We start from the raw sequence: 23,822 nt of genomic DNA on the forward strand, positions 1-23,822 counted from the left end.
GTGCCCCTTTGGGGGCCATTTGGCTGTGCTTAGGGGTTGCTGACAGGTCATTTGTGGAGGCAAGATCGTCGTCAAATCTGACATCCTTGCAAGATTTATGTGCCGACCGTTTGACTTACCAGGATCTAGGATCGAAGCACCCCGTCCAGACGCTGCAACTCGGTACTTCAATGTTGCATGCACAAATTGGCAGGACCCGCACAATACCACCATGGCCGGTCTAGAAATCTAGAACAGGCCTCAAGCATGGCCTCCCGTTGCTTAGCTGCGAATCAGTCGATGAATTGCTAGTGGCCGTGAGACATACTGCAAGTGCTTTCCCAGTGCTGTATAGTTTAACGTCAACTAGCGGCCGTGAGAGCCATCGGAAACATCGATAACATCTAGCTTGCTGCTAAAGCCTCCGCGATAAGACCTTAATTTTTTTTTAAGCCAGGCAACCCTCGATGAAAATCAACATCTTTCTACACTCAATTTGTGCCTCTGGGCCATGCAGACGTAGTGCCCAATCTCAACGACCACCTTCACATACAGTCGATCGACCAACGCGTGCTTTGAAGATGGTAAATCAATGCAAGGCGCCCTATTTCAACCACACGAGAAGCAAAAAAAAAAAAAAAAGGAGAGGAAAACAAATTGGGACATCGCACTTCATTGATCATCCTACGTTTCATGCAACACATATTCAAAGTGTTTTCTACGGAAAGCAAACGAGCCTGCAAACAAGTCAGAACCAATGAACATGACGATCCAGGAAGATGACCAGCCACACAGCTCGTCCACACATGCATGCTACACCACGGAATTCAACTCATTCGTACGAAGTCGCATTCGCGTACTTCACACGCTCCGCGAATACATGGGCCATGCAAATTTGGTCGCCATGGATACAGAGCATGGGAGTGGTGTTTCCTCTATCGGCCTTGCTTTCGCTTCTGAGCTCGAACCGTTTGAGCATCCCATCCATCCCGCAGCCATGACTGATGTCGGTTGCCCGGAGGGTGGGGCATCTCTCGCTCGCTCTATTTGCTTCAACATTCGGGGATTTGAGAGATCGCAGCCAACGCGAGAGCGGGTATGGGGCCAGGCAGACGAAGATATTGATATTCAGGATGTTGCGTCCAAGGTCATAGACACCGTTCGAGGGTTCAAGGAGATTGAACCTGAGAAGCCGTTGATATTGGTGACCTACTCCTCACGCGCAGAGTTGAGCGCCATTTCGACCCTGATGCCTCAACTTCATCCCCTCTTCTCGAACTGGGTGGACGTACAGCCGATTGTCAGGGATGCTTATCACTCACATACAAATTATACAAGGCTCGATGGTCTTCAGATCTCGCTTCGATACGCGATGAGGAGTCTTGGATTTCCTGCGGGCTATCAGCCGGCCGACCTCCACCACGCCGGCAATGACGCACTCAGAGCCCTAGCCATCATGGCGTGCCTGACTCACGAGAACGTGCAGTTCCGAAGAATCAAAGAACTAGAGCATGTCCTGAGGGTCAACAAATATCGGAAGGAACAAAATCGCTTGAAAGGAACAGAGAGGAGCCGGGGTTTGCTCAGCAAGCGACCAGGGCCACCCTCGCGATATCCCCACGTTGCCAAGATCACCATGGTCCCTGCGCCACATATCGGGCAAGAGGGTCGAGCCGGTCAGTCACTGGCAGATGCAATGAAGGCGACAGATGACGAGGGGCAGCTGCATCTCCCGCCGGTGGACTTTTGCAAGCCTCCTCAGGTCTGGGACTTCTTCTCGCCATACGAACCCAGTGCCATTGGCAGGGTCTGCAGAGAAAACTGCTATTACGTCTGCGTCACGAGCCCGGGGATTCTTCAGAACCTCATCGAAGACCTGGACCGTACTTCGGCTTGCCCAGCAGGACAGGCTGTTTTGGTTGAGGATGTGTCGGACCTACGTGCGCTGGGAACTGCAAAGAGGGAGGAGAGGGCGAAGCACAGGCAGGAATCAGAAGGAATTGACCCGGCATATATCCCGACCGTGTCTGCTTCGCCAGGCAGCGTTTGATACGGTCTCTTGTAAGTGAGATCTCTGACCACAAACTCTACATGGCAACGAGGCCCCCCCCCCCTCACAACACAGCTCATGCATCCAGTCAAGGGCTTTACCTGTCCCTGGTATGATCCACCTCCATGCCAGGTGTCTGGATCGAGCAAGGCTGGCGGGAAGAACGGGGGTTAAGGCGTGTTCTGCCGCCAAGCCAAGCCGGCCCCCGCCGGGGCGCGGCAACGCGCGCTGGGCAGCAATTCCAACACAGAAAAAGCAGTAGGGAGGACGAGAGCGGCAGCGCCGTGGACCACATGCTGGCCGCGTCCCTGGGCGAGATGGCCGCGTGCGCCGTGCGCGTGCCCACCGAGGTGGTCAAGCAGCACGTATATCGCTACAGGTTCATACAGATGCGGATGAGCGGTTGGGTAGACTGGGCACGGAACGCCCTGAAATGTAACCCTGAAGGCCCCAGTGTTGCAACCCGTTTCACGGGCCACGCGCCGTGCCAGTACAAGTGGAACAGAGCTTTTCAAAATAGCTCTGCAGGCCATATCACGTCAAGCAGAGACCACTGGCAGCCCCCGGATGCTCGTAAGGCACGCCCGCCTGTTGAGCTTCATCTCTACCCAGCACCTAATTCATCGGACTGCACCATACAGTCGGTCTCTAGATAGACACACAGCTATACGAGCAAATGAATTTATGGCACTCACCGTCATTGACTGCCCCTATCTCGCTGCTACCATGGTCTCCAAGGCACTACCACCAATTGCGCCTTGCATCGTTCAGTTTGTCAAGTAGATATTTGATTCGTATTTGCGGATGTGATGTGGCTTTCCTTATATATCTAACTTAGGTATGTAAGTTCACTTTTGGCATTTGCATGAGGCCTGGGTAATACTCCGTAATCAGTTATAGCTCCCGCCTAAGTGATTTCAGCGGGCCAGCCCTCTGGATCGCGTTCTTTACCCAGATAGATGGTGCCCGCATAAATTCAGTTTATGGATTCAGGCGAGCTGCCCCTGATTCTGAGCTGATTCAGATCTGTCGTCATCCACCGCATGGAGTGGTCGAAGGAAGGTACGTCCCGGAGCGCCCAAGTGTGCGGCCGTGGGATATAATTACTGTGTGTGATGAGACCTTGGCGAATCCTTTTCCCCTTTTCTTTCCAGCCGCAGACATCTCAATGTGAGGAACCACTCGATACTATCTGGTAGTCTGTTACGATGATCAAGATCTAATTACTAACGGAAAATGCAATCTAGAATTCTCAATACAATCTCTCCCCTGTATCTGGCTGGAGATACACAAATCTATATCACTCCAGAGATGTCCTATTTTAATACTTAGTAGCGAAAAAGACTATTTAAAACAAGCGAAATCGATTCAAAGAAAGATAAATCTAGTTTTGATAGTTCCCGTTCGCTTAACCACTATTTACATCCAGTCATAGTTTATCCCATAAGAGGTTATCCCATAGGAGGTTATCCCATAGGAGGTTACCCATAGGAGGTTATCTTATAGAAGGTTATCCCATAGGAGGTTATCCTATAGGAGGCTGTCCTATAAGAGGGTGTCCTATAAAAGGGTATCCTATACTTTCCCTGTTTCCTTTGACTTATTTTAGAGATGCTGTAGCCGCGAAGCGAGTGCCCGAACAGAGTGTCAACCAATTCAATTACATCTATTGAACTTTATAATGTAATTGAATGGAAAATTTCCAGCTTTCAGTTGAATTGAATTGGTTTTTAAAGCCTTTTAGTGTAATTTAGTTGAATGGAATGGAAAGAAATGGGTTTATCGGGGTCTAGGGCAAAGCCCCGGAAGGAAAAAAAAAAACCGCTTAAATAATCAACCTCTTTTTAATTCTTATCTAATCGATAACGATAAAGAGATTAGATTAGATTAGATAAGAGAGTGAAAAAGGGAGAGGAAAAAAGGAGAGGGAAAAGGTTTCCCTCTACCCCCCCCCTTGATCCATTTATTTCAATTCAATTACATCCACTAAACTGTTAGTGGAATGGAACGGGAAAAAATATTCCTTCAGTGGAATGGATAGAATTGGCATAAACCCACCCACTTAGTTTAGTTGAATTGATCCAGTGTAGTTAGTTGACACACTGTGCCCGAATTCAAGCTTGTACTTCTAAATTCCAAACGCATCAAGCTCTACTTCTGCTTTCTTTTCATTTCTCCTTCAACCTCAAGGACGAGACTGGCCCTGTATTTTTATCACGAATTGCTGGAGTGTGTCACCTCCCTGGAATTATACCCCATTTCGTCAATCTAATTAACCCAAGCACTGAACCCTGCCATCTTCTCTGGCTGGCTAGCTGTCCTGTTAACAAAATTTCTTCTGGTATTCTCATTTACACACTTTCCTGATTCATCATCATTCATCCAACCCTCTTTTCCGTGGGTTCAGCTCCAGAACGCTTTCTAACTCCTGCATAGAATGTCCATCAGAACAAGCCGTCCAGATTCGAGGTTGCAGCATTTTCGATTATGAAAGTCTTACCTGCACTGCATCCGAGATACTTTGATCTGACTTGGTGCCTAGTGTGTATTTGGCCAAGCTTCTCTTCCTCTCTTGGAGTTTGACTATATTCTGGAACGTGTTCAGCAGAAGCTTCGGAGTTCAGCTTATGGGTAACTAACCTGTTCCACTGTGTTTTGCAACACGTATCGATATATCGTGACCTCGCGCTTTTGGCCCATCCGCACCGCTCGTGCCACAGCCTGCTCTTCAACTGATGGATTCCATTGTGGCTCGACGATATGTACTTGATTTGCTACTGTCAGGTTCAAGCTGGTCAAGGTCAACGTGTCAGCAGGTCTATTGCCAAAGGTTCACGACCATGGATCGCCCGAGTGCGAGAGGCGTCGAAGGGGCAAGGGAGACTTTACCCTACAGCACCAGTCTCGACGGTCATGAGCAAGACATAGGCTTTGGATTCTTCCTTGAAGGCTCGCAAACGATTCGATCTGTCGACAAAGCTAGTCTCTCCGTCGACTTGCAGATACACGACACCGGAAGCTCGTAGTAGACGGGCCAAAATGTGCAGTGTAGTCTTCCAATAGGAGAACACAATTCTGTGTCTGGAGTTAACAAGGCGATTACACTGCCTTCAGAAGAGCTGGATCTGTGGACTTACGCTTTGTTTCTTGAGTTGCTTGCGCTGACCAACCTTCCCACCACGGCCTCCAACTTCGTGGATAATTCCCTCCCGTTCGCGCTGACGGCCACGTTTTCCAGGCAAGATGCAAGAGAAGAGAGTGGGCTAGGAGATCGCTGGTGCAAGGGTCTCATGCAGTCTGGGCAGACCTCGCAGGTGGAAAGCAGCATGAGAGTGTCTCCATCAGTTGCTGAGCATCGCTCGCATAGCGACTGCAAGCTTCTCGGCTTCAGAAGCGATTGACTCGTTAATGTACCGCGAGGGTCTTGAGTCGATGCGTAGGTTCCTGTGTTGCAAATCATCCGCATCCGCAATAGCGCTGTGAACAACTTGGAGCAACGCACACCTGCATGCTTGCTACTGCTGACCATATCGTCAATCTGCCTTCGAGCGTTTTCTAGGACCCCATCGTAAACTTCCCGCTCTGGAGGAGATAAGTACAGTGGAACGACTTCCTCGCGACTGGCCGGAAGTGAAAGGCAGGACTCAGAACGCCGGAGACAATAAGCCTCCATATATGCCCGCAATGGCTTTGAATTAGTGCCCGATTCTGATAGAGGCCTCAAGACGTGTTTCTCGAAGGAGTCCTTTGAGCTCAGGGGAGGAAGCTGGAGAAATCCCGCAAGTGAGGCAAGATCTTCCATCTTGTTCTGAATCGGCGTCCCTGATAGACACCATCTCCGTATTGACCGGAGGTTTGCGACCGCTTTCCATTGCTTCGAAGCAGAATTACGTATGTGATGAGCTGATGGGAGGTTGAGCAAGGATATATAAGAGGGGAGAGACTATGAAACTCACCTTCATCAAGCACAACTCTGTACCATTCCATACGATATAGAAGCCCCCGACTGTCGTGATCTGTAGCCAAGGTAGCATATGTTGTTATAACTATGTCCGGTGCTGTGAGAGCCTCCACAGTCTGCGGCCGATTCGGACCGTGGAATCGTATATGTCGAAGGGTATGCATCGAGAAGTGCCTAACACGGCATCAATCTCACTTTGACTCATCTTGACCATGCTAGAGAAACCTAAACTCATTTACCTTGAGATCTCGGATTCCCAGTTTTCCATCAGCTCTGAATTTAATTGTCAACCCTTCTTTGCTTGCCGACCTTGTTTGATCTCAGAGACTGGAAACTTACGGACAGATGGAACCACCACCAAGGTTGCTTTGGTTAGCGAATGTTTCATTTCAGATTCTGATACTGGGCGACCAAAGTAACTGAAGTCTTGGGCTTTGTTTGCCGAGTGCAAGATCGAAGTGAGAATCGTCAGAGTTTTCCCTATGCCCATGACATCTGCGATCAGACCACCAAGTCCAAAGAGTATGCCATCTGCCTGCATAGGAGAACCAGAACCAGTTATCTGCGAGATACGTGCTGAGAGTTGCCGGCAGAATAAGTCATCTTCTCGCTGGATAACAAATTGAACACCCTGCTGTTGATGCTGCGTAAGTGTAGAGACCAGGCCTTCGAGATAGCCCAGTTCATCACCCTCCGCCACCTGACCCAACGACTCAAGTATTCCACGAATATCTCGCGACAATTTACTTTCTTCCAATAGCAATTGCGATGTGCCAATGAGGTCGTTCATCGCAGTCTTCTGCCCGGGAAGGGTCAACATGTCCGGGTTGTGGTACTCGACATCGACGTTCAAAGTTTGAGGGTGCTGAAGAAACGCGTGAACTTTGGCTAAAGCCCCCGAAACCCCATCAGCAGCCTCTCTTGGACCGAATATATTGATGGAAATCTGGAAAGGTGACGAGGACTTGGCCTTTCGCTTGAGAATAGTGCGGTTTGGGACCACAGCCTCACATCTCACGTCGGAGATTTGACGCAACACCACCAACTTAGAGGTCATTTGCACATCCAATATGGCAACCTGGGCGTGCTCAAAGGACATTGAGAGTATTCCCTTGGTATGCTCTGTGAGGCTGAACGTTGAGAAGAGGTTTGACGCTTGAGTTGCTGCATGTCTTATGAGATTCCAGTTTCCACATGGCTTGGCCCAGGCGTCGAATAACTGGTTCTTTCAGTTTCAATGCTTAGCTTGCCGGGGGCCAGATAGTTTATTCTCACCGCGCCATAGCAAATTTCAGTCTCGAACTCGTTCAACATGATGAATCGGTTTGATTAGGTACTTTTGGGGGGCCTCTTCACTTTTGCCGCAGCCAAGCGGCATGTGGAAAACAGAGCGAGACCTTCGCAATTCAGGGATCCTCAGCTCTGTGATAATGTTTAACCGTGGAATAGATCACACTCAGGTCGATAGTTGCTGTATCGTAGTTAAAGAGGTTATGTGCATGTGCAAATCTGCGCGTTCCTGCACACTACCTTATTCTAAGGCTCGTCTGTTCGTGGTACTAGAAGTGGGAGGGGTAGTTTAAAATTATTCACAACAGCTTATCGACAGTGAGACAAGCGAGATGTTCGAGACTCATCGTGCTCTGTCATTGGACTGAAACTTGCAGCTCCTGCACACTGCCCCAAATTCTCAGCAACTCAGGGCCTACCATCAATTACCTTCCAAGCCCGTCAGATGACGTGGCCAAGTCTGCGCATCTGACAAACGCAACCCCAGCTCATAACTAGGCTCCCATTCACCACATCACATTTCGAATGCCCCTGAATTCGACAATTTTTAACCCCACCGGCCAACTTCAAATTCTAGGTCGTCAAGAATTCAACGTTCGAAACCAGCCCGAAGCCAAGATGACAGGGCCGAGTCCGGACCGCTTCCAGAGAGCTTTGACGAGTTTCAAGCGCTCGCTGTCCACAAGATCCCCAGATCTTCTAAATCAGTTCTCTTTCAGCACTATCCAAGACCTCCAAACAGCTTGTCATGACATGCAGACTGAAATGGGCCAAAATGGTCGTCTTCGCAGAATGCGGCGTCTCCAGGGATTCATCGAGGCAATGGAGCAACTAGGTCAATCGATCGAGGTCTTCGTGAACGCTAATGACCTGGTCTGCTTCATTTGGGTGAGCGGATGCTTCTCAAATTCCTACAACTTCGTGTGACAGGGTTAACTTGGGTCAATGCAATGCTAGGGTCCAATGAAATTCCTCCTCGGGGTGAGACTCAAGAACCTTTTACTTCCCGACTTATACGCGTATCAGGCCTAGCTAATATCTTGTGATCATTAGATCGCAAAGACACATGTTGAGTCTTTCGACAAACTTCTCGATGCATACGAAGAAATCGGCCTTAGGATTCCAGGTTTGATGGCGTACCGGTCCATGTTTGAAAGGCATCCCCCGCTGGCCACTGTACTCGAAGACTACTACTCGGATATCCTACGCTTTCACGAGGCAGCCCTAAAGGTATTCATCAGACCCAGTGAGTAGACATCTAAATCCGAGACTGTTCGATCGGGTGCTATACAGCCCAACATCGATCGCCACTAACGCGACGTTTGCCATCACACAGCATGGAAGAAGCTCGTCAAAGCAGCTTGGAAGACATTTGATACTGAGTTCCAGCCTCTGCTTCAAAGCCTTGCCAACCGCCGTGATTTACTCGAAAGTGAGAAGGGATCTGCTTCACTCTACGAGATCTCCAAGGCTCGAGAAGAGATGGCAGCCAGGCATGAGGCAAAAAAGCAAGAACTTCGTCAAGATGAGATTGAAAAGCGCAAATGGCATCTTCTTCAGATCAAGAATCAGCTTGAGGCCGCAGATTATCAACAAGATCAGGAGATGGCATCCGAGGCTCGGGATGAGACCGATTCCGGCAACTGGGTATTACAATCCCCAGCTTTTAAGCACTGGGCCAACAAGACAGCCACTCGACATAGTGTCCTCTACGTTCACGGGATACCGGGTGCAGGTAAGGAATATGTTGTTATTCTGAGAGGACAGTGCGCAGTCTTCGATGCTGACAATTTCAAAGGTAAGACAACTCTAATATCATCTATCATTGCCAATTTGCTAGATGAGAATAGCAACAGCAATGACAACCACTCTACCCTGATAATGTATTTCTACATCAAGCACAAGCAACCCAGGAAAGACACACACAATAGTCTTCTTCGGGCCATGATAGAACAAATAATCTCTCGAGACTTTGTTCTATCTGATCATCTGTTCAACAAGCTTGCATCAGTTGACGGGATGCAATTACGGTCAACGAGATATTTAGAGTCACTAATTTCCATGGCCCTGGAAACATATCAACGATCCTTCATCGTTGTAGATGGACTAGATGAGGCCGCTTCCGGGGAGGCTGCGAAGTCACTCACCTGGCTGCTCTCACTCGTGAACGGACGGATCAGGGAGCCCACAACCTCAGTCCGAGTCCTTTGCAGTGGGCAACGTGACGGGTCATTGGACAGTCTTCTCTCGGACCAACCTGCCATCGCCTTGGAGTCGAGCTCTGGGCATAGCACGGACATACTGAAGTACTGTGAGCATATGAGTGCCAAAATTCGACAACATCTTGACATTGCCTCAACAAAGGAGGACGAGATAATCTCCAAGGTGTCTAGTCGAGCGAATGGTAAGCACGAAGACAATCAATACCTAGCAAGCCGTCTTTTGAGGTCGCTTAAAATCTCGAAGGGATGTTTCTATATGCTCGAGTTGTTCTGGACAACCTTCTGGCCCAGGTAAGACTATGTGACCTAAATCGGGAACTGGAGCCAGATACGTTTCCACAGGGAATCGACCAGGCGTGAGTGATTTACATAGCCCCAAACAAAATGGACTTTTTTAATTCGCGATTATAAGATACGAAAGAGTCGCCATCCGCATCCTCAAGGAATCGCCACCCTCCGCGCATCAATACGCATCAAAGATACTCGGCTGGGTCACGTGCGCTGCGAGGCCTCTACGTTGGCGGGAGATTCAATCAATCTTCTGTATCGATTCGGAGTCAAACACCATGGACTATGAAGACAAAAGGCTCAGAGTCTCATGCAAACAGCTTTGCGGATCGTTGGTCGACGTTCATCAAGTCCTGTACGGCCAGCCAGGGCCAGATGACATTGTCACAATCGTCCACGGGAGTGCGCGCGAGTAAGAAATGTGCAGGAGGTCATGCCACAGTTCCGTTTCAGCTAACAATTTGAACCAGATATCTTATTCAAAAACACTGGATCAACAGTGTTCTAGAGCATGCAAAGGCTGCCATGTTCTGTTTCCGGTACCTCACATCCAAGCCATTTCGCGCGAGTACAGAGAGTATATCACTGCATATCAAGGAGGGCTACTATGGTTTCCAAGACTATGCGATTCAGCACTGCCTCGATCATTTCGAGAGTTGCACCGGACTTGAATCCCACCAAGATATACTGGAACAAACCATGGAGTCCGCCAGAGAATTTCTTGCAACATACAGCCTGCCGATTCCAGAAAACCTGGCTGCACTATCCCACAATGACATAGCCGATTTTTTCCGCCAGCTGCCCAAGGACAAGAGAGAAAGGGCCAACAGATTCACTATTGAGTACCGCACCCTGGATATACGGACAGCCATTGAGCAAATCCGCGTCCAAGACTTGTCACCCGAAGCCAAGGCGTTGATCAGCAATGTGTACGGAAAAGAGGTCAGATACAAGTGTCCGAAGATCTGGTGTGACTATTTCTTGATGGGATTTGACAAGAATGAGGATCGCCAGACGCATGTACACAGCCATGACCGCCCTTTTCGCTGCCCAGAGGGAGGCTGTTTCGCCTTTCAACTAGGGTACTCCAGCATGAACGAGCTGGAAAATCACACGAAGACGTATCACAGCCCGGTGGGAGATGAACCACGGTTTCCCAAAGCTATAAGGCCAAGAGACGACACACTCGTGAAGGCTGCTGGCCGGAATGATTTCGCTGCAATGCTAGCGTGTTTGGAATCTGGTATCGCAGTCGAAGGTACATTGACTGAAAGCAAAAAATGGCCAGAGAACCGAATCCCTCTCTGCCGCGCTGCCAAAAGCGGTCATGTCAAGGCTTGCAGGTTGTTGTTAGAGTGGGGAGCCAATTTGGGCGATTCCTACGACAACTTACCTATGTATGTTGCCATCATGCACAATCATCCAGATGTAGTCCATCTTTTACTCAATTGGCCGAAAGTCGAAATTTCAAATGGCCATTTGCATATTCTAGTCTATCGAGCATGTGAGCTCGCGCAGCCGGACACTGTGCGAGTACTCCTCGAATCGTCGCATTTCAGGTCCCGTGGCATAGAAGAATGGAAGCAGGACGCAGAGCTTTGGATCTCACAAGCTTGCGGAGATTCAATGAATAATCCTAATAACATCACCATCGTCAAATATCTACTGGAGAAAGGATTCTCAGACAGCTTTATCGCGGGAGTTCTGTTCGATGTCGAGGAACGGGGCGGAGATTACCTGAAGAGTCTCTTGCAACCGATGATTGATCTCCATGCTTCTTCAGATGAGCAGACCAGGGCGCGAGCCAAACTTCTCGCGCATAAACAGAGAGGGCGCAGCAATCACGCGTTGCAGGACTATCAGATGCAGTTGAAGTTCCTGGACCAACAGAATAAAACGAGACTGATGATGGAAAGGCAAGAGGCGGATCAAGACTTGTCATAATCAGCAGGCTAGACCAGAAACTAATTGGTAGTGATTGAGCCTTGAACTTGATATCGGAAGTGCTTGACTATTCGCTCTACTGACTTGTCAGGGCCGCATGCGATCTCCATTTGCTCTTCCTCACACGTACCTTTGGAATTGGTTTCAAAGTATAAAGTATGATCAAGAAGTGAACGCGGTCTGTTTTGATGTCACATATCTCAGAGCAGAACTAACTGAGATGTGGAATATTCTTATTTCAACTACATACTAGGCAAGAAACTAATTATCAACGATCCGATCATCTCCTGCATGCTGCGGCCTGATTATGTGTCCACATTGTCTGTCCACTTTGTCAGGTGCAGATTTTGACTAAATTTGTATTATTTCCCAATTGCGTTGAGACTGATTCAAGCTGCGTCCGTGGTCTGCCGCCCTAAGATCAACTGTGGAAACCAGTGCCTACTTTCAATGTTGGATTCCATTGATGCTCACCTAGTTGCATCTCCACACAATATGGACATTTCTTTTCTTCATCAGAAAGTAGTACATCCAGGATAATTCAAAAATGCTTTGGTTTTCTCTTTCTTCTGGCCACGAGTGGATTTGCTGATCTCTAGAGCGGAGCTTTCCCTCCTGCGGGTCTCGGCCGAGTGCTGTTGGATTTCGTCATTGGCACTTCACCCTTACGACCCGTCGTCATGACTGCGTTTTCTACGTGCTGCTCAACGAGGGATGTACATGCACCTGTGCAATGGGGTCTTAAAAAAGCCAATGGCACCTGCATCTCAAAGCAGCGTGTCTTGAAATCCAGATGGTTCGATTTCTGTTGCCTGTAACAGTAGATTCGACCTGGATCGTGCTCGCCGCGTCATGATTGCCTCAACTACCTCATCGACTGCGCGCCTGCCCCTCCGCCAGGCCAGACCATTTATTACTGGACGGTCCCAAACATCACAGCGCTTCTTGACCTCTGCCTCTGTCGGAGCAAGCCTGGCCAAACAATCTCACACTTCATCGACCAAACCACCTCATACTATCTCCCAGTTCTCACCACTGCTTCATCCACTTCGAGCCACTCGGTTGATACCCACAACACAAACATCCACAATGGCCACCAAGAGCGTCGCAGCAGCCAGCCATGGCGACCTCAACCGCACCAGCCTATTCAACCTAAAGGGCCGGGTCGCCCTCGTCACTGGCGGTGGCAGCGGCATTGGTCTCATGATCACCCAGACCCTGGCAGTCAACGGTGCAAAGGTAAGCAAGGATCTGCCCTCACACAATCCCCAGAAACGGGAGTGAATCTCTTGAGCCAAAGGCTGACATTGCACAGGTCTACATCACAGGTCGCACTGCAGAGAAGCTTGACAACGTCGTGGAGACATACGGCAAGGACATCGAGGGCGAGATCATCCCACTCAAGGGATTCGACGTCACCAGCAAGGAGCACATCACCAAGCTGGTCAAGGAGGTCGAGTCCCGCGAGAAGTGCCTGTGCATCCTGGTCAACAACGCCGGCATCAGCAGCAACACCGTCACCACCGAGACCGAGACCGCCACGGAGATGAAGAAGAACCTGTTCGACGCGGAGGGGGTCGACTTCCAGGACTGGACCAGCGCGTACAGCACCAACGTCGCGTCCGTCTACTTCACATCTGGTAAGTGACCTCCACCATATGCCTACCACAGGTCAACCAATTGACATCCTTCACAGCCGCCTTCCTTCCCCTCCTGCAGAACTCCTCAGACCTCCACGAGGGCTGGTCAGGCACCATCCTGAACATCACTTCCATCTCAGGCATGATCCAGAAGGCCCAGCACCACTTCTCCTACAACGCCTCCAAGGGCGCAGCCATCCACCTCACACGCATGCTCGCCTCCGAGGTCGCCGCCAACGGCCACAAGGTCCGCATCAACAGCCTCGCACCGGGCGTCTTCCCGTCCGAGATGACTGCCGGCGAGTCCGACGAGTACCAGAAGAGCCACATCCCCAAGAGCAAGTACGACGGCAAGTTCGCGGCCAACCGTCCCGGTCGTGACGTCGACATGGCGCAGGCAGTGCTGTTTGCGGTCACGAACCAGTACCTCAATGGCCAGAATTTTGCCGTTGATGGTGGTTACACTCTCGCCGCTGGACTTTGAATGAGTTGATTGGGGATTTGAGGTTGGGGCACATTTTGCACACCACTGGTATGGCATAACCTTGCCGTTGGGACTGAGAGCGTAACGTTATTGAAACGTGATTGTTACCAGAGATCCACAAAATCGAGAATCGTTAACAATGTCCACCACCGAAGTCTGATACAACTTCGGCGGTGTCTTCTGTAGTCTTAGCGTGATGGCGACACTTCTCAAAACCTGTCGATGAGGGAATCGGGATGCTCTATTTGCGATCGGACAGATTACTTCTACACTGACTATCAAATCTGTGCACCTACATCATACTCAACCCGTGATTCTGCGTCCCTCATCAATACCCTCCTTTTCACAAAATCAGCAGGAAAAGAGTCAGACCCAATCTCCGTCCCACCATCTTCCGGAGCGTGCCCTAGCACTTCCCAGCAAACCCAACTTCCATCGTGTAACTCGTTCAGCTCAGACGTCTTTGAGAGGAGTCCCGGCGACATGCTAGTTCTTGCAGCAATCTCAAGCCTCGGCAGGACCGTCGAGAGAAACTCCTAGCCGATGTCATCGCCCCAGGATGCGGAGACAAAGAACGGCGGCGCGATTAATGCGGCTCACGCTCGCTGTTAAGATTCTTCAAACGGTCCCGCCAACCCTTAGAGCACTTCAACATGGGAGGGCAATCTGGCGCCTCAAGGGGCACTGTGGGAAAAGGGGGGTGGAAAAGGGGGTCTCTGCCGATCTTTGGGGACAGTGTCAACGGTGGGCGGGTGCATCGTGGCACTGCGCTAGCTGAGCTCGACGGCCCGCTCCTCCATGCCGCCCTCGCGCAGTGGCCGGTTCCAGGGCAGCGCGGGCGTCAACTTGGGGTCGTATGGGCCGGGCTTGGGACCCTTTCCGTGGAGCTTCCGAAGTATTTGCATGTCGTCCGTATCGCCTGCGGGAGAAGGGGCCCTAGCTGCGATGCTGGAGGCGTCCTCAGCTGGGTTTTTCGAGAAGACGGGGCCGTCGTCGTCAGGAAAGACAGGGCCAGGGGCCAAGATAAGCGAGAAACAGTCTTCAGAAGGAGGGACTGCATCGGCGCCAGTGGCCAGAGGAGGGCACCGCTGCACCGGGGGGAGCGCCGCGGCGCGTGCCATGCTGGCGAGCAGGAGGACGGGGGCTGCGAGGAGCTTCATGTTGGTGTTGAGCTGTGAGTGTTGTTGCGAACTTTTGGGGGTGATCCCAAGAATTGTGTCCTTTTTGGAATCACCTTGTGGTGTTGTTGCGAACGACAAATAGATGTCTTCTTTGTCAGGTAGGACAGAGGGGGTGCGCTTTCTTTTATAAGTTGAGATCGCCCATGCGCCGTCGTCTAGTTGAATCTATAGCATCTCTAAGGACGGAGCCTGTAGACTTAGAGCAAGTTTTTGTGGAATTTCGCGTACGTCTAGCGGTTATCCGGGCGCTGGCCAATGCAATTGAAATCAACCGGGGTGGTTTTCCAGTTCAAGGGAAGGTCACAACAGGCCCCAGGACACAGCTCGCTCTCGTTGGAGGCAGAGCATCTCTCGTATTGTGAATGATGGCGCGGCACTAGCATTGTTCCAAAATCCCGAGAACTTGCTCAATACCTACGTAAAATGTTAACTGGATGATCAAGGACTTCGTGTGATTTGTACAATCCATGATGCACAATGTATCCTTAGCCAGCGTTCGGAAATTATCAAAACATCGTATGTCCAGGTCAATAGCGTATGGGTTGGATTTGACAGTCACATATGGTGCTCTCGTCTAATATAACTGTCTCATGGACCGCCGGTGCAGCTAGGGCCTCCGGCGGCCAGAGAGTATTTGGTAATATCGATGCATTGGAACATTTTTTACGAGACGTAAGAAGAGCAAAAGTACAGTCGAACTTCCTTCGCTAATAATAATCCACTTGAGAGGTATCACGTAGGTGAAGACTAGCGGATCTGGAGCCCAAGTCTTGTGAATATCAAATAGGTTCCCAAAGCAAATCAACACAGTAGTGCCCAATGCAAAATCCTCGCTCTTCCAACCATCATAACTAGTCCACCAGTGGATGCACTAGCACCTCCTTCGCCCCATGCCGAACCCACCACCGCCCATCATCGGCCGTCCATAGCCGTATCCTCGTGGTGGCCCGCAGTGTCGCCTGTGTCCTCCGTAGTAGTGTCTCTTCTCGACGTAGACTGGGCGTGGACCGTAGGCCGGTGCACAATATACCGGACGACGGCGAGGTCCCAGTCCGAAACACATTGTGGGTTTTTGGGTGAAAATAGAACGTTTTGGTGGATTCTATTCGTGCGTTTGGTAATTGTGTGAAGAGCTAGCTAGTCGGTTGTCAGCGGACTAGTGTGATATAGTAGAGAAGTGACAGGCTGACGAACCAACTGTCCAGTCCTCGTTTGGTTTGATTTAAGGTGTGGCTCAGTTGTTGAAAGATGTAATGAATGACCTCGCAATATGGAACGATTCTGTAGTGTAATGTCGCGGTTGTTCCTCAACTTTTAATGAACGAGAGATTGATCGTCAGATGTTGTTGAATAATTTGACTCAACCCAATCCAAGAGCATGAAGAGATCACGACAAGTTATATACACCATACACCACGCAATGAAGTCACACAGCCTTGCCTCAGCCTCAGCCGCCCAGCATAATCCGGAGCATATCCCTACGTCATTCGGTCCCGGCATCCGTCATGCGCGGCGAATGGCCCAAGTTGCCGAGGCTGGCCCGGTGAGGCTTGGCCGGCTAGCGAGGCCGTTCTGCCCAGGAGCCGCCTGCTCGGCATCTACCGTCCCCCGACTAATTAGAGTTTGAGACCCTCTCCCGCCCCCAGAAGCCTGTCCCGGTGCCTATGATTTCTCTGGGACCTGCCCAGATGGAATCGGGCTGGCCGGCCGGGCTCTCAAGGAGGGTTGTGCTTGGCAAACGGGTGTAATCATGGGGAAATCACGGTGATTGTGGGGAGAGATAACCTCTTTTTGCCAATATGATATGATCTCCGGGGATAGCACGGCGTCACCGGAAAACCGGCACTGCCACAAGACACCTGAAAAGCTGGTTCAACACCGCAACGCGCATGCAAAGACGGGTTGCCGTGTCGGTCTAATGGCACTTCGCACACTGCAGTGTGGCCACTGTCCAGCCAGAATCAACCTTGCGCGAGCTGGTAGTCTGTCTCACAACTCAATCTAGCCCAAATAACATGCCAGACGCGATCTCAAATGGCCCAGGGTGCACGTAGTCTCCTGACAGGGTCCTATCTATCTGCCTATCTATCTATCTGATCTTATCCTATTCGTCCCGTGGGACGCGTCTACGTCCCAGCCCCGTCGCTCGCGTGGCGTCCACATGACCAGGCGCAGCACGCGTGGTGAGTCGCAAGTGGGGCCGAGGGAAGGTCGTCATTTGGGACGGTGGCTCCATCTCGGAGGCGACACGATTTCCGCGGCGCGTGTGCTGTCGTCGGTGCAGTGCAACAAAACGTCCTCACAATTTACGGTGGAAGATGGAGATTGAGGGCCAAACTTCAGGAGCGCTCATGCTTGGTCGGTCGATGTTGGCTCCGTCCTTTCCTTACCATGATCGGCAGGCTCCTGTGTAGAAATCACACGGGTGTGGGTTCTTCATGCATAGTCTAGCCGCATATTCGGACACAGAAATGACCTCAAAGTTTGAGACTCGTTTCTTTTCCGCGAAGGAGCCCAAAATCAAAACGTCCCCTGTTCACCTACGAACATGCCCAGCCCTAATTGATATTACAAAACCCTACACGAGCACCCGAAATTACCAGCTGAAGCCGGTGAGGGAAATAGACAAACTCTCAATCAAACGCGAGAAGTCAAATTCCGAAGCTAGAAGAAAGTAACTCCTACACCGGACAATAAGGAAGAAGAGCTTGCCAGGGTTCCAGCAGCGGCCCACCCAGCCACCTTCACACTAAGGCACGCCAGGGTGGGTGGTGGCTCCACGGGGTAGCGTGAAGGGATAAAGAACACGTGAACAGGGAGATCGGGTGGCTGCCGGCCGGCCTGGGCGGGACATGGGAGAAAAAATTAAACTACAGAAGAAAAAAGATTAGCGAGATTACATCCCGCTGCGGGTTCCATGAAACCGCGGGGGAGGGGGCCGATCTCCCTTCCAAACCAGGAAGGGAGTCGGTTTGACAGGTCGTAGGGCTGTGGCCGGCTAGGCCGGGCTGATCTGGTCCCATTTGGTTTCTGCTGAAGATACTCATGATGTCGATCCTGTTTGTAGCGGTCCAACCCTGCCTGCGCGCGCGCGCGCAAAATCTACAGCATTTAGTAAGTCTCGATCACACACGTTGCGAGAAAGTCTTGCTTTGGTTCTCGAACTTTCCAATTCTTGAGTTTCCGCTTCTAGGGCAGCTATGAGACAGATGAATTGCTAGCTAGGTAGGCCCTTTCACAACCTCACTATCCAGCACGTTTCCATCAAATCCAATACCAATCTTGCGCCACCCTTTGGTGCGAAAACAAAATTGAGAACCATAGTTGTGTACCCTGATGACATTCCATTTCCAGCTAAGCTCAGCTCAGCTTGCTGTGGGAATGTGATTGCCGTGCTCTCTTCATGAGAAGCACGATATCGCCGAGATCGTTATCCAAAACGACGCCCGTCTATGAGCAGTAAAGGTCGACTAACTGATGGACAAAGGGAAAAGCAAAGCCAAAAAAAATTGGGGCCTAGGAGTGACATTTATCAAATCCTGTATGGCTCGAAGTGAAGTTGTAAGCAAACGCAAGGGGGTATATTGGGGGTATAACATGACGATGACAAGGTTGTTGTTGATGATGGGTGCCCGTACAGTTCCATCAATCTCTCTGTGTAAGGACTCTCTGTAAGGACTCCCAGCCGTAAACCAGTCCCAAAAAGAAAAACAATCAAAAAGGCAGCCAAGGTGGGTACCGCATCGTTGAGGGAACGCCGCCGTTACATGCAAAGACCAATCTGAGTGAGCGAACGGCACGTCCTGGGCGATCCGCCAAAGCGTTTGGACCCAGGATCAACCGGAAATCGAAACGGGAAGAAAAAGAACTCCTCGCATAAACCGTGCCCGTAACCAAACGTAACCTGCCTTGACCGTGGAGATATGCAAAGTGGAGATCCGAGAAAACATGGAGAAGAGTGGTTGAGATAAAACTCGTTGAAGATGTTGCGATCTTGTGATATTGTGTTGTGTCGTGTTGTGACGTCGGGGGTTGTTGGGTCTCGTACTCCGGGTATCTTGTGTAGTTGTCTCGTGTGCCGTGATGTGATTGTATCGTGTATGGGAACTCGACAAAGTTAAGGCCTCATTGCATGCTGACGAAACCGTGTCTCCTGGGAGCCTCCAAAGAAGATTGCATGCGCCAGACTCATGGTCTTCTACCATATGATTGTGAGTGAACCAACAAAGGAAAACGTCGCCGAGGTCCATGCCTCAGGCTAGGGAAAAGGCGCAATGGTTCCAACAGATGATGGTGTTGTGGTAGGATGATATGAGCTGAGCTGAGCCAACATCCGCAGGCATGAAGTCAGGGTTTGTGGCACACCCAGCTGTATATTGTAATTGTGTGGCGTGGCGTTTAGCGTTGAGTAGGAACAGGCAGGTCCTGCATCCATCTCTTATCAAGCCAGCCAGCCCTCTCGTACGCAGTGTGCAATTTCGACGCCTTGTTGACATCGATCTTGCAGGCCTGCTGGGCATGAGTCTTGCGGAACTCCTTGCCCTTGTGGTAGTAGTCCAGACGAGCTTCAAAGATCCGGCGCTTGCTGGTGAGATAAGTTGCACAATCCAACCTAAGACCAGCCGCTAGCTGGAGCTCATCTGGATGGAGGAAATGCTTGTGCGGGTCCTTGCTTAGATCCAGAGGAGCGCCTTTCCAGTCGACCCTCATGAGATTGGACTTTTCGGGCAGAGAACTGAGTGGCGGGCAGAAGTCTGGGATGGCATTGAAATCCTTGTCCTCGCGATTGGGAGGCACCAGGCGGCTGCGAGGCTCGGGAGTGGAGCTGATACGTCGAGATGCCTTGACTGTCTGGGCACGAACTGGTCGCGGTCCCGTCGATGGTTTGGTGACTTTTGAAGCATTTCGGTGGGGAGAGGCGTGCTTGGCAGCGGTCGCCTTGGCGATTATGGTGTTTGAAGGCCGCGCCATCAGAGGCTTGACATGGATGATAGTAGGGTGTGCCGTCTTCGCATACCCAGAGCCACGGCGGGCGCGTGCTTTGGCATCTTCCCGCAGCTGCTCACGGTTCCTTCTGAGCCACGCACGAGGGTTTCGCTGATAAAGTGGAAAGACGTTCTCGGTGAAACACAAGAAATCCTCGTAGTCCTGCGGTTTCGGAGGGATAACATGGCGAGGGAGCGAAGCAGCCCTCCGTGCGGCAATGTGCTCGAACACGGCATTTTGCACCTCAGCGGGGCTGAGCTTTCGTTCATCGAATAGAGGCGAGGAAGGACTTGCTGGGGCCTCAGGGTAGAGAATAGGGTCTTTCACGGCGGTAGCGCTCGAAGTAGCGACGACATGGTTGTCCGCTTTGGTCCACGGTGAGATCGGAGGCGATGGTGGTTGTTGCGGGTTGGTCTGCTTGGGCTTGCTTGGTGGTTGCATGTTGAGGGGCTGAAAGGGCTCTGCAGCCTGGCGAAAGCTGTCGAGGGGAGCTTGCTCTGGAGGAGATATCATGCTGCTAATCGCCATCTTTGGTTGTATTTTGGAAGACATCAGAGAGACAGATGGACCCTGGCCAGCAAGGGGTTCAGTTGAGTTCCTTGGTGCACTTGAATTTTGCGATGAGACCCCGTCAAATTGGTAGTGGCCTGCCATTTCGCGCGAAAAAGCGGCTCGCTAGTTGTTCTCGGTGGTGATGTTGTTGAGCCTTGGACGTGGTGGCGAGTTGTCGTAGGCAGCAATGCGAATTGGAGGTTATATCCGACACCGAAGTTTTCAAGTGCGAAGCGAAACCGGATTTAAGGCAGGCTGTTGTATTGCGAAGTAGGACGAGTGCGCTGGATTGTTAATCTTCTCGCCGTGGCTGGTGGTCGTCGCTGGTGGGTGTGGTGTTAGACAGCCAAGCAGTTGCGCTGATCGTGAGTCTTGGCGAAGGTGGGATGTATCGAGAGTCGAATTCCGTTGCGTTGAGGTGTTCGGTTCGTTCTCTGATTATTGAAAGCAGAACCACCGTGATGATTCAACCGGACAGGACAAATTGAATTTAGCAGCCCTGAGTGCTGCGTGTGGGCAAAGGAAGGAAAGACAATCCAAAGCAGGCGAAGCTGAGACCGGGGGGTGTGGCGGCGTTTTGTAGTGTGCAGTGTGGTGGCAGACACCGCAGTTCCGGTTGTGGCGAATTGGCTTGGGTGGCTCGCAAAAGTGGGCGTTGTTAGTGCAGGAAGGACTGAATTGGTCAGCTGGACAAACTAAAGTGTTGTGGAAGAAGAATCAATCGCAAAATAAAGTGGTGTTCGAAGAGAGGAAAGTAGAAGAATGTTGATAGAAATGGGAGAGTTGGCTGGGCGGAGCAGCAGACAACCTTGGTGAGTTTTTGGGGGGGGGGCGTCAAGAAATCAAGCCAACACACTTGTGAGTCGACCTAAATTCAGCATTGCGATGGCCGCGGCCTAGTACAGGTACATTGGTTTTTGCCATATGCCTGCAGGAAAGGCTCAGTCCAGGACACCGGCAGCGACTTCTGATGTTTATGGTTGGTCGTCATGGAGGGTGTCGCAAAGAGTCACACTCTCGCCACTAGAGAGACGCCCCGTCGTGTCATCGCGCCATCCCTGTCATCCCACGCTTGTCGTCGGTACATGTGGTGTACTTGTCGCAAGGATGTGTCAGTCGACCAGAAGCAGGGTCATCTGCACCCACTTGCCCACTTTGTCCCCAATGCTGCTGTCAATGGCCGCTGGGCCAGGCAACAATAACTCGAGATTCCAGTCTTTCCCATGGAACCTATGGGAAGTGAATCTGAGGCATGTGAACATCGAGAACAAGTTTTGATGTCCACAATGGTACCTGACCATGCGTACTACCGTGAAAGTATGAAATTGACCAGCTCTTAGCAGTGAATAGCGGGCGACGCAAGGGACTCAGGGGCTCTAGGCCTGTAGCCATTAGCTTTTAGCAGGCATCCCAATTGCTGGGACCAGTCGGCCAGGCCATTCAGGTGCCTGAGCACGTTTGCCTGTTGACTCGTTCCGCTGCTGCCGCAAAGCATGCACCCAATTGTAAGGCAGAAAGTAGCGCAGGTACCTGAAGAGTAAGGAAACTTTGCGCGTGAAACAACCCAAGCTCGCGGTAGCTTTCCGGTTCCTGCCTGCGGTGCACGTACCTTGGTAGGGACGTAGGGAGCCAAACACTGCGGAACAGTAGTTGCCGTCTCCCTTATGCTGGCCGAGCCAGACTGCGCTTGCAGAGGGATAACGGAGTGAAATTAACATTCAGTACGATTTTTACCTCTGGCGTAACACAAAATCGTGTTGAGTCACGCCAGATTGGTGAATTTTCGCAAGATTTTCCTTCACGTCTGCCGCAAATTGCCCTCTGACTTGATGGAGTTTCCAGTGGATCACACCTTTGACAAAGAAAAGTAGGGATGGCGCCCCAATCGACAAGGCTCAGGCAGTACAAGTACCGCAAGGGAAAGGGTACCCAACATAGGCACTTCAAGCCCTCCGCATGCACACCAACGCAGTACGTGAACCACATGGAAACAACATGAACCACATGAGAACTCAGCCCTAATGGCCACGGGTCAATGACACGTATGTCGGTCGCCGTGGAGCGGATTGATCATGATGGTCATTGAGAAGACATGAGCGGCATTCTAGGCAGATGTCCAAAGCAGATGACGCGGACTCTTGAAGCGGCAGGATGCAATTCAGCAGGCAGCGCCCTTTGCCGGGTGCTCTGAGGAATTCGAGAAGGGGCAATACAGACGTGGCTCTACTTGGAGCTGGTCGAGGCAGCTGTGCCAGGTTGAAGTGCATTGATGGCAACATCCGAAGGGTTCGATTGTGCGGTGGGTGCATCATGATTGTATCATGGCCAATTGCAAAGGCTTCTCTGCCGGGCAGATATTCCTCGGCAGGCCAGGCCATACTGACTGGCATAATGAAGGCTTCCATTCTCGGAGCATCGTGCAGCAGCTCGATCCTGGAATGGGACGGATAACAGCTCGAGGCTGGCACCATGGCTGGTGGATGCGGAGAGGCACGATCTGATCGATGGTCCGACTTGGGAGCTTGAGAGCCTGATGGTGCTGTCAGGCACGGGCAAGGCAATGTAAAAGCGGGAACAAACCATCTCTTCCCCCCACTGCTTCTGCGATGGCCAAGAGTCCAGGCTCAATGAGCTTCAGGAGGCGGGCGAAATCTCTGCCATCTAAGGTTTAGCTGATGACATGACATCAACAACAGCGCGCATCGCTGACAGCTTGCTCTGGCACCAAGCAACGAACTCATCCGATTGACAACAACAGCGTGGTTTATGCGAGGCTCCCGAAAGCCAATTGGTGCCAGGTGGCCTGTAATCTCCAAGGCATGAACGAGGGCCCAAGGATGGGAGCTCCGAGCTCGAGGTGTAATGCGATGGTGCGGGATCAATTGAGTGCATCCCGAGGTGGAGCAGGCTGGAGTAGATGGCCCTGCGAGTGGTCCTGTGTGTACAAACATGCACGCACAGCAGGTCTAGGCCGCCCGGGCACTGGGAGCAGCCCTCTCTCTCAGCGACGCAGTGCCCCTGAGGGACCTCGAAACAGGTTCTCCCCAATGGCTGGGGACCGTGAGTTACGCCGTGTGTCCGTGTCCGTAAGCCCTCCCAACCTTGGAAGGTTTGCATTGCCACCTTTGGCCACCTATTGGGGGGGTTGCTTGACTTTGCACGCAAACAAGAAACATCGAGCCGTCGGAATGAGGAATTGACCAATGGCTAGGGCTGACGTGGAGCGTTAGGTGGCTGCTTCAAAT

The 23,822-nt window shown here is 51.2% G+C and overlaps 7 protein-coding genes across 7 annotated transcripts; 4 read left to right on the top strand and 3 right to left on the bottom strand.

Moving 5' to 3' along the window:
* Window positions 1–736: 736 nt before the first annotated feature.
* On the top strand, window positions 737–2,029 carry J7T55_012301 (uncharacterized protein; the record flags this gene model as incomplete). The annotated part of the gene is made up of 1 exon (XM_053137173.1): window positions 737–2,029. The coding sequence occupies one exon, from the start codon at window positions 737–739 to the stop codon at window positions 2,027–2,029; it is 1,293 nt and encodes a 430-aa protein (XP_053000101.1).
* A 125-nt stretch (window positions 2,030–2,154) lies between these two features.
* Window positions 2,155–2,812, top strand: J7T55_012302 (pet8 related protein; the record flags this gene model as incomplete). The annotated part of the gene is made up of 2 exons (XM_053137174.1): window positions 2,155–2,602; window positions 2,694–2,812. 2 exons carry the CDS (start codon window positions 2,155–2,157, stop codon window positions 2,810–2,812), a joined length of 567 nt encoding a protein of 188 aa, XP_053000102.1.
* A 1,842-nt stretch (window positions 2,813–4,654) lies between these two features.
* Window positions 4,655–7,304, bottom strand: J7T55_012303 (uncharacterized protein; the record flags this gene model as incomplete). Its single annotated transcript, XM_053137175.1, has 6 exons — window positions 4,655–4,820; window positions 4,919–5,104; window positions 5,167–5,903; window positions 5,986–6,035; window positions 6,330–7,209; window positions 7,266–7,304. The coding sequence occupies 6 exons, from the start codon at window positions 7,302–7,304 to the stop codon at window positions 4,655–4,657; spliced, it is 2,058 nt and encodes a 685-aa protein (XP_053000103.1).
* Window positions 7,305–7,898: 594 nt separating this feature from the next.
* On the top strand, window positions 7,899–11,734 carry J7T55_012304 (uncharacterized protein; the record flags this gene model as incomplete). Its single annotated transcript, XM_053137177.1, has 8 exons — window positions 7,899–8,168; window positions 8,334–8,526; window positions 8,617–9,078; window positions 9,382–9,684; window positions 9,831–9,858; window positions 9,915–10,202; window positions 10,261–11,048; window positions 11,283–11,734. The coding sequence occupies 8 exons, from the start codon at window positions 7,899–7,901 to the stop codon at window positions 11,732–11,734; spliced, it is 2,784 nt and encodes a 927-aa protein (XP_053000104.1).
* A 1,089-nt stretch (window positions 11,735–12,823) lies between these two features.
* J7T55_012305 (nad h-dependent oxidoreductase) lies at window positions 12,824–13,858 on the top strand (the record flags this gene model as incomplete). Its single annotated transcript, XM_053137178.1, has 3 exons — window positions 12,824–12,973; window positions 13,050–13,374; window positions 13,431–13,858. 3 exons carry the CDS (start codon window positions 12,824–12,826, stop codon window positions 13,856–13,858), a joined length of 903 nt encoding a protein of 300 aa, XP_053000105.1.
* Window positions 13,859–14,628: 770 nt separating this feature from the next.
* On the bottom strand, window positions 14,629–15,018 carry J7T55_012306 (uncharacterized protein; the record flags this gene model as incomplete). The annotated part of the gene is made up of 1 exon (XM_053137179.1): window positions 14,629–15,018. The coding sequence occupies one exon, from the start codon at window positions 15,016–15,018 to the stop codon at window positions 14,629–14,631; it is 390 nt and encodes a 129-aa protein (XP_053000106.1).
* A 4,419-nt stretch (window positions 15,019–19,437) lies between these two features.
* J7T55_012307 (swirm domain-containing protein) lies at window positions 19,438–20,553 on the bottom strand (the record flags this gene model as incomplete). Its single annotated transcript, XM_053137180.1, has 1 exon — window positions 19,438–20,553. One exon carries the CDS (start codon window positions 20,551–20,553, stop codon window positions 19,438–19,440), a length of 1,116 nt encoding a protein of 371 aa, XP_053000107.1.
* Between the last annotated feature and the right edge of the window lie 3,269 nt (window positions 20,554–23,822).

The sequence above is a fragment of the Diaporthe amygdali genome, assembly GCF_026229845.1.
Source record: "Diaporthe amygdali strain CAA958 chromosome Unknown NODE_2_length_3802984_cov_64_841326, whole genome shotgun sequence".
Taxonomy (NCBI): domain Eukaryota; kingdom Fungi; phylum Ascomycota; class Sordariomycetes; order Diaporthales; family Diaporthaceae; genus Diaporthe; species Diaporthe amygdali.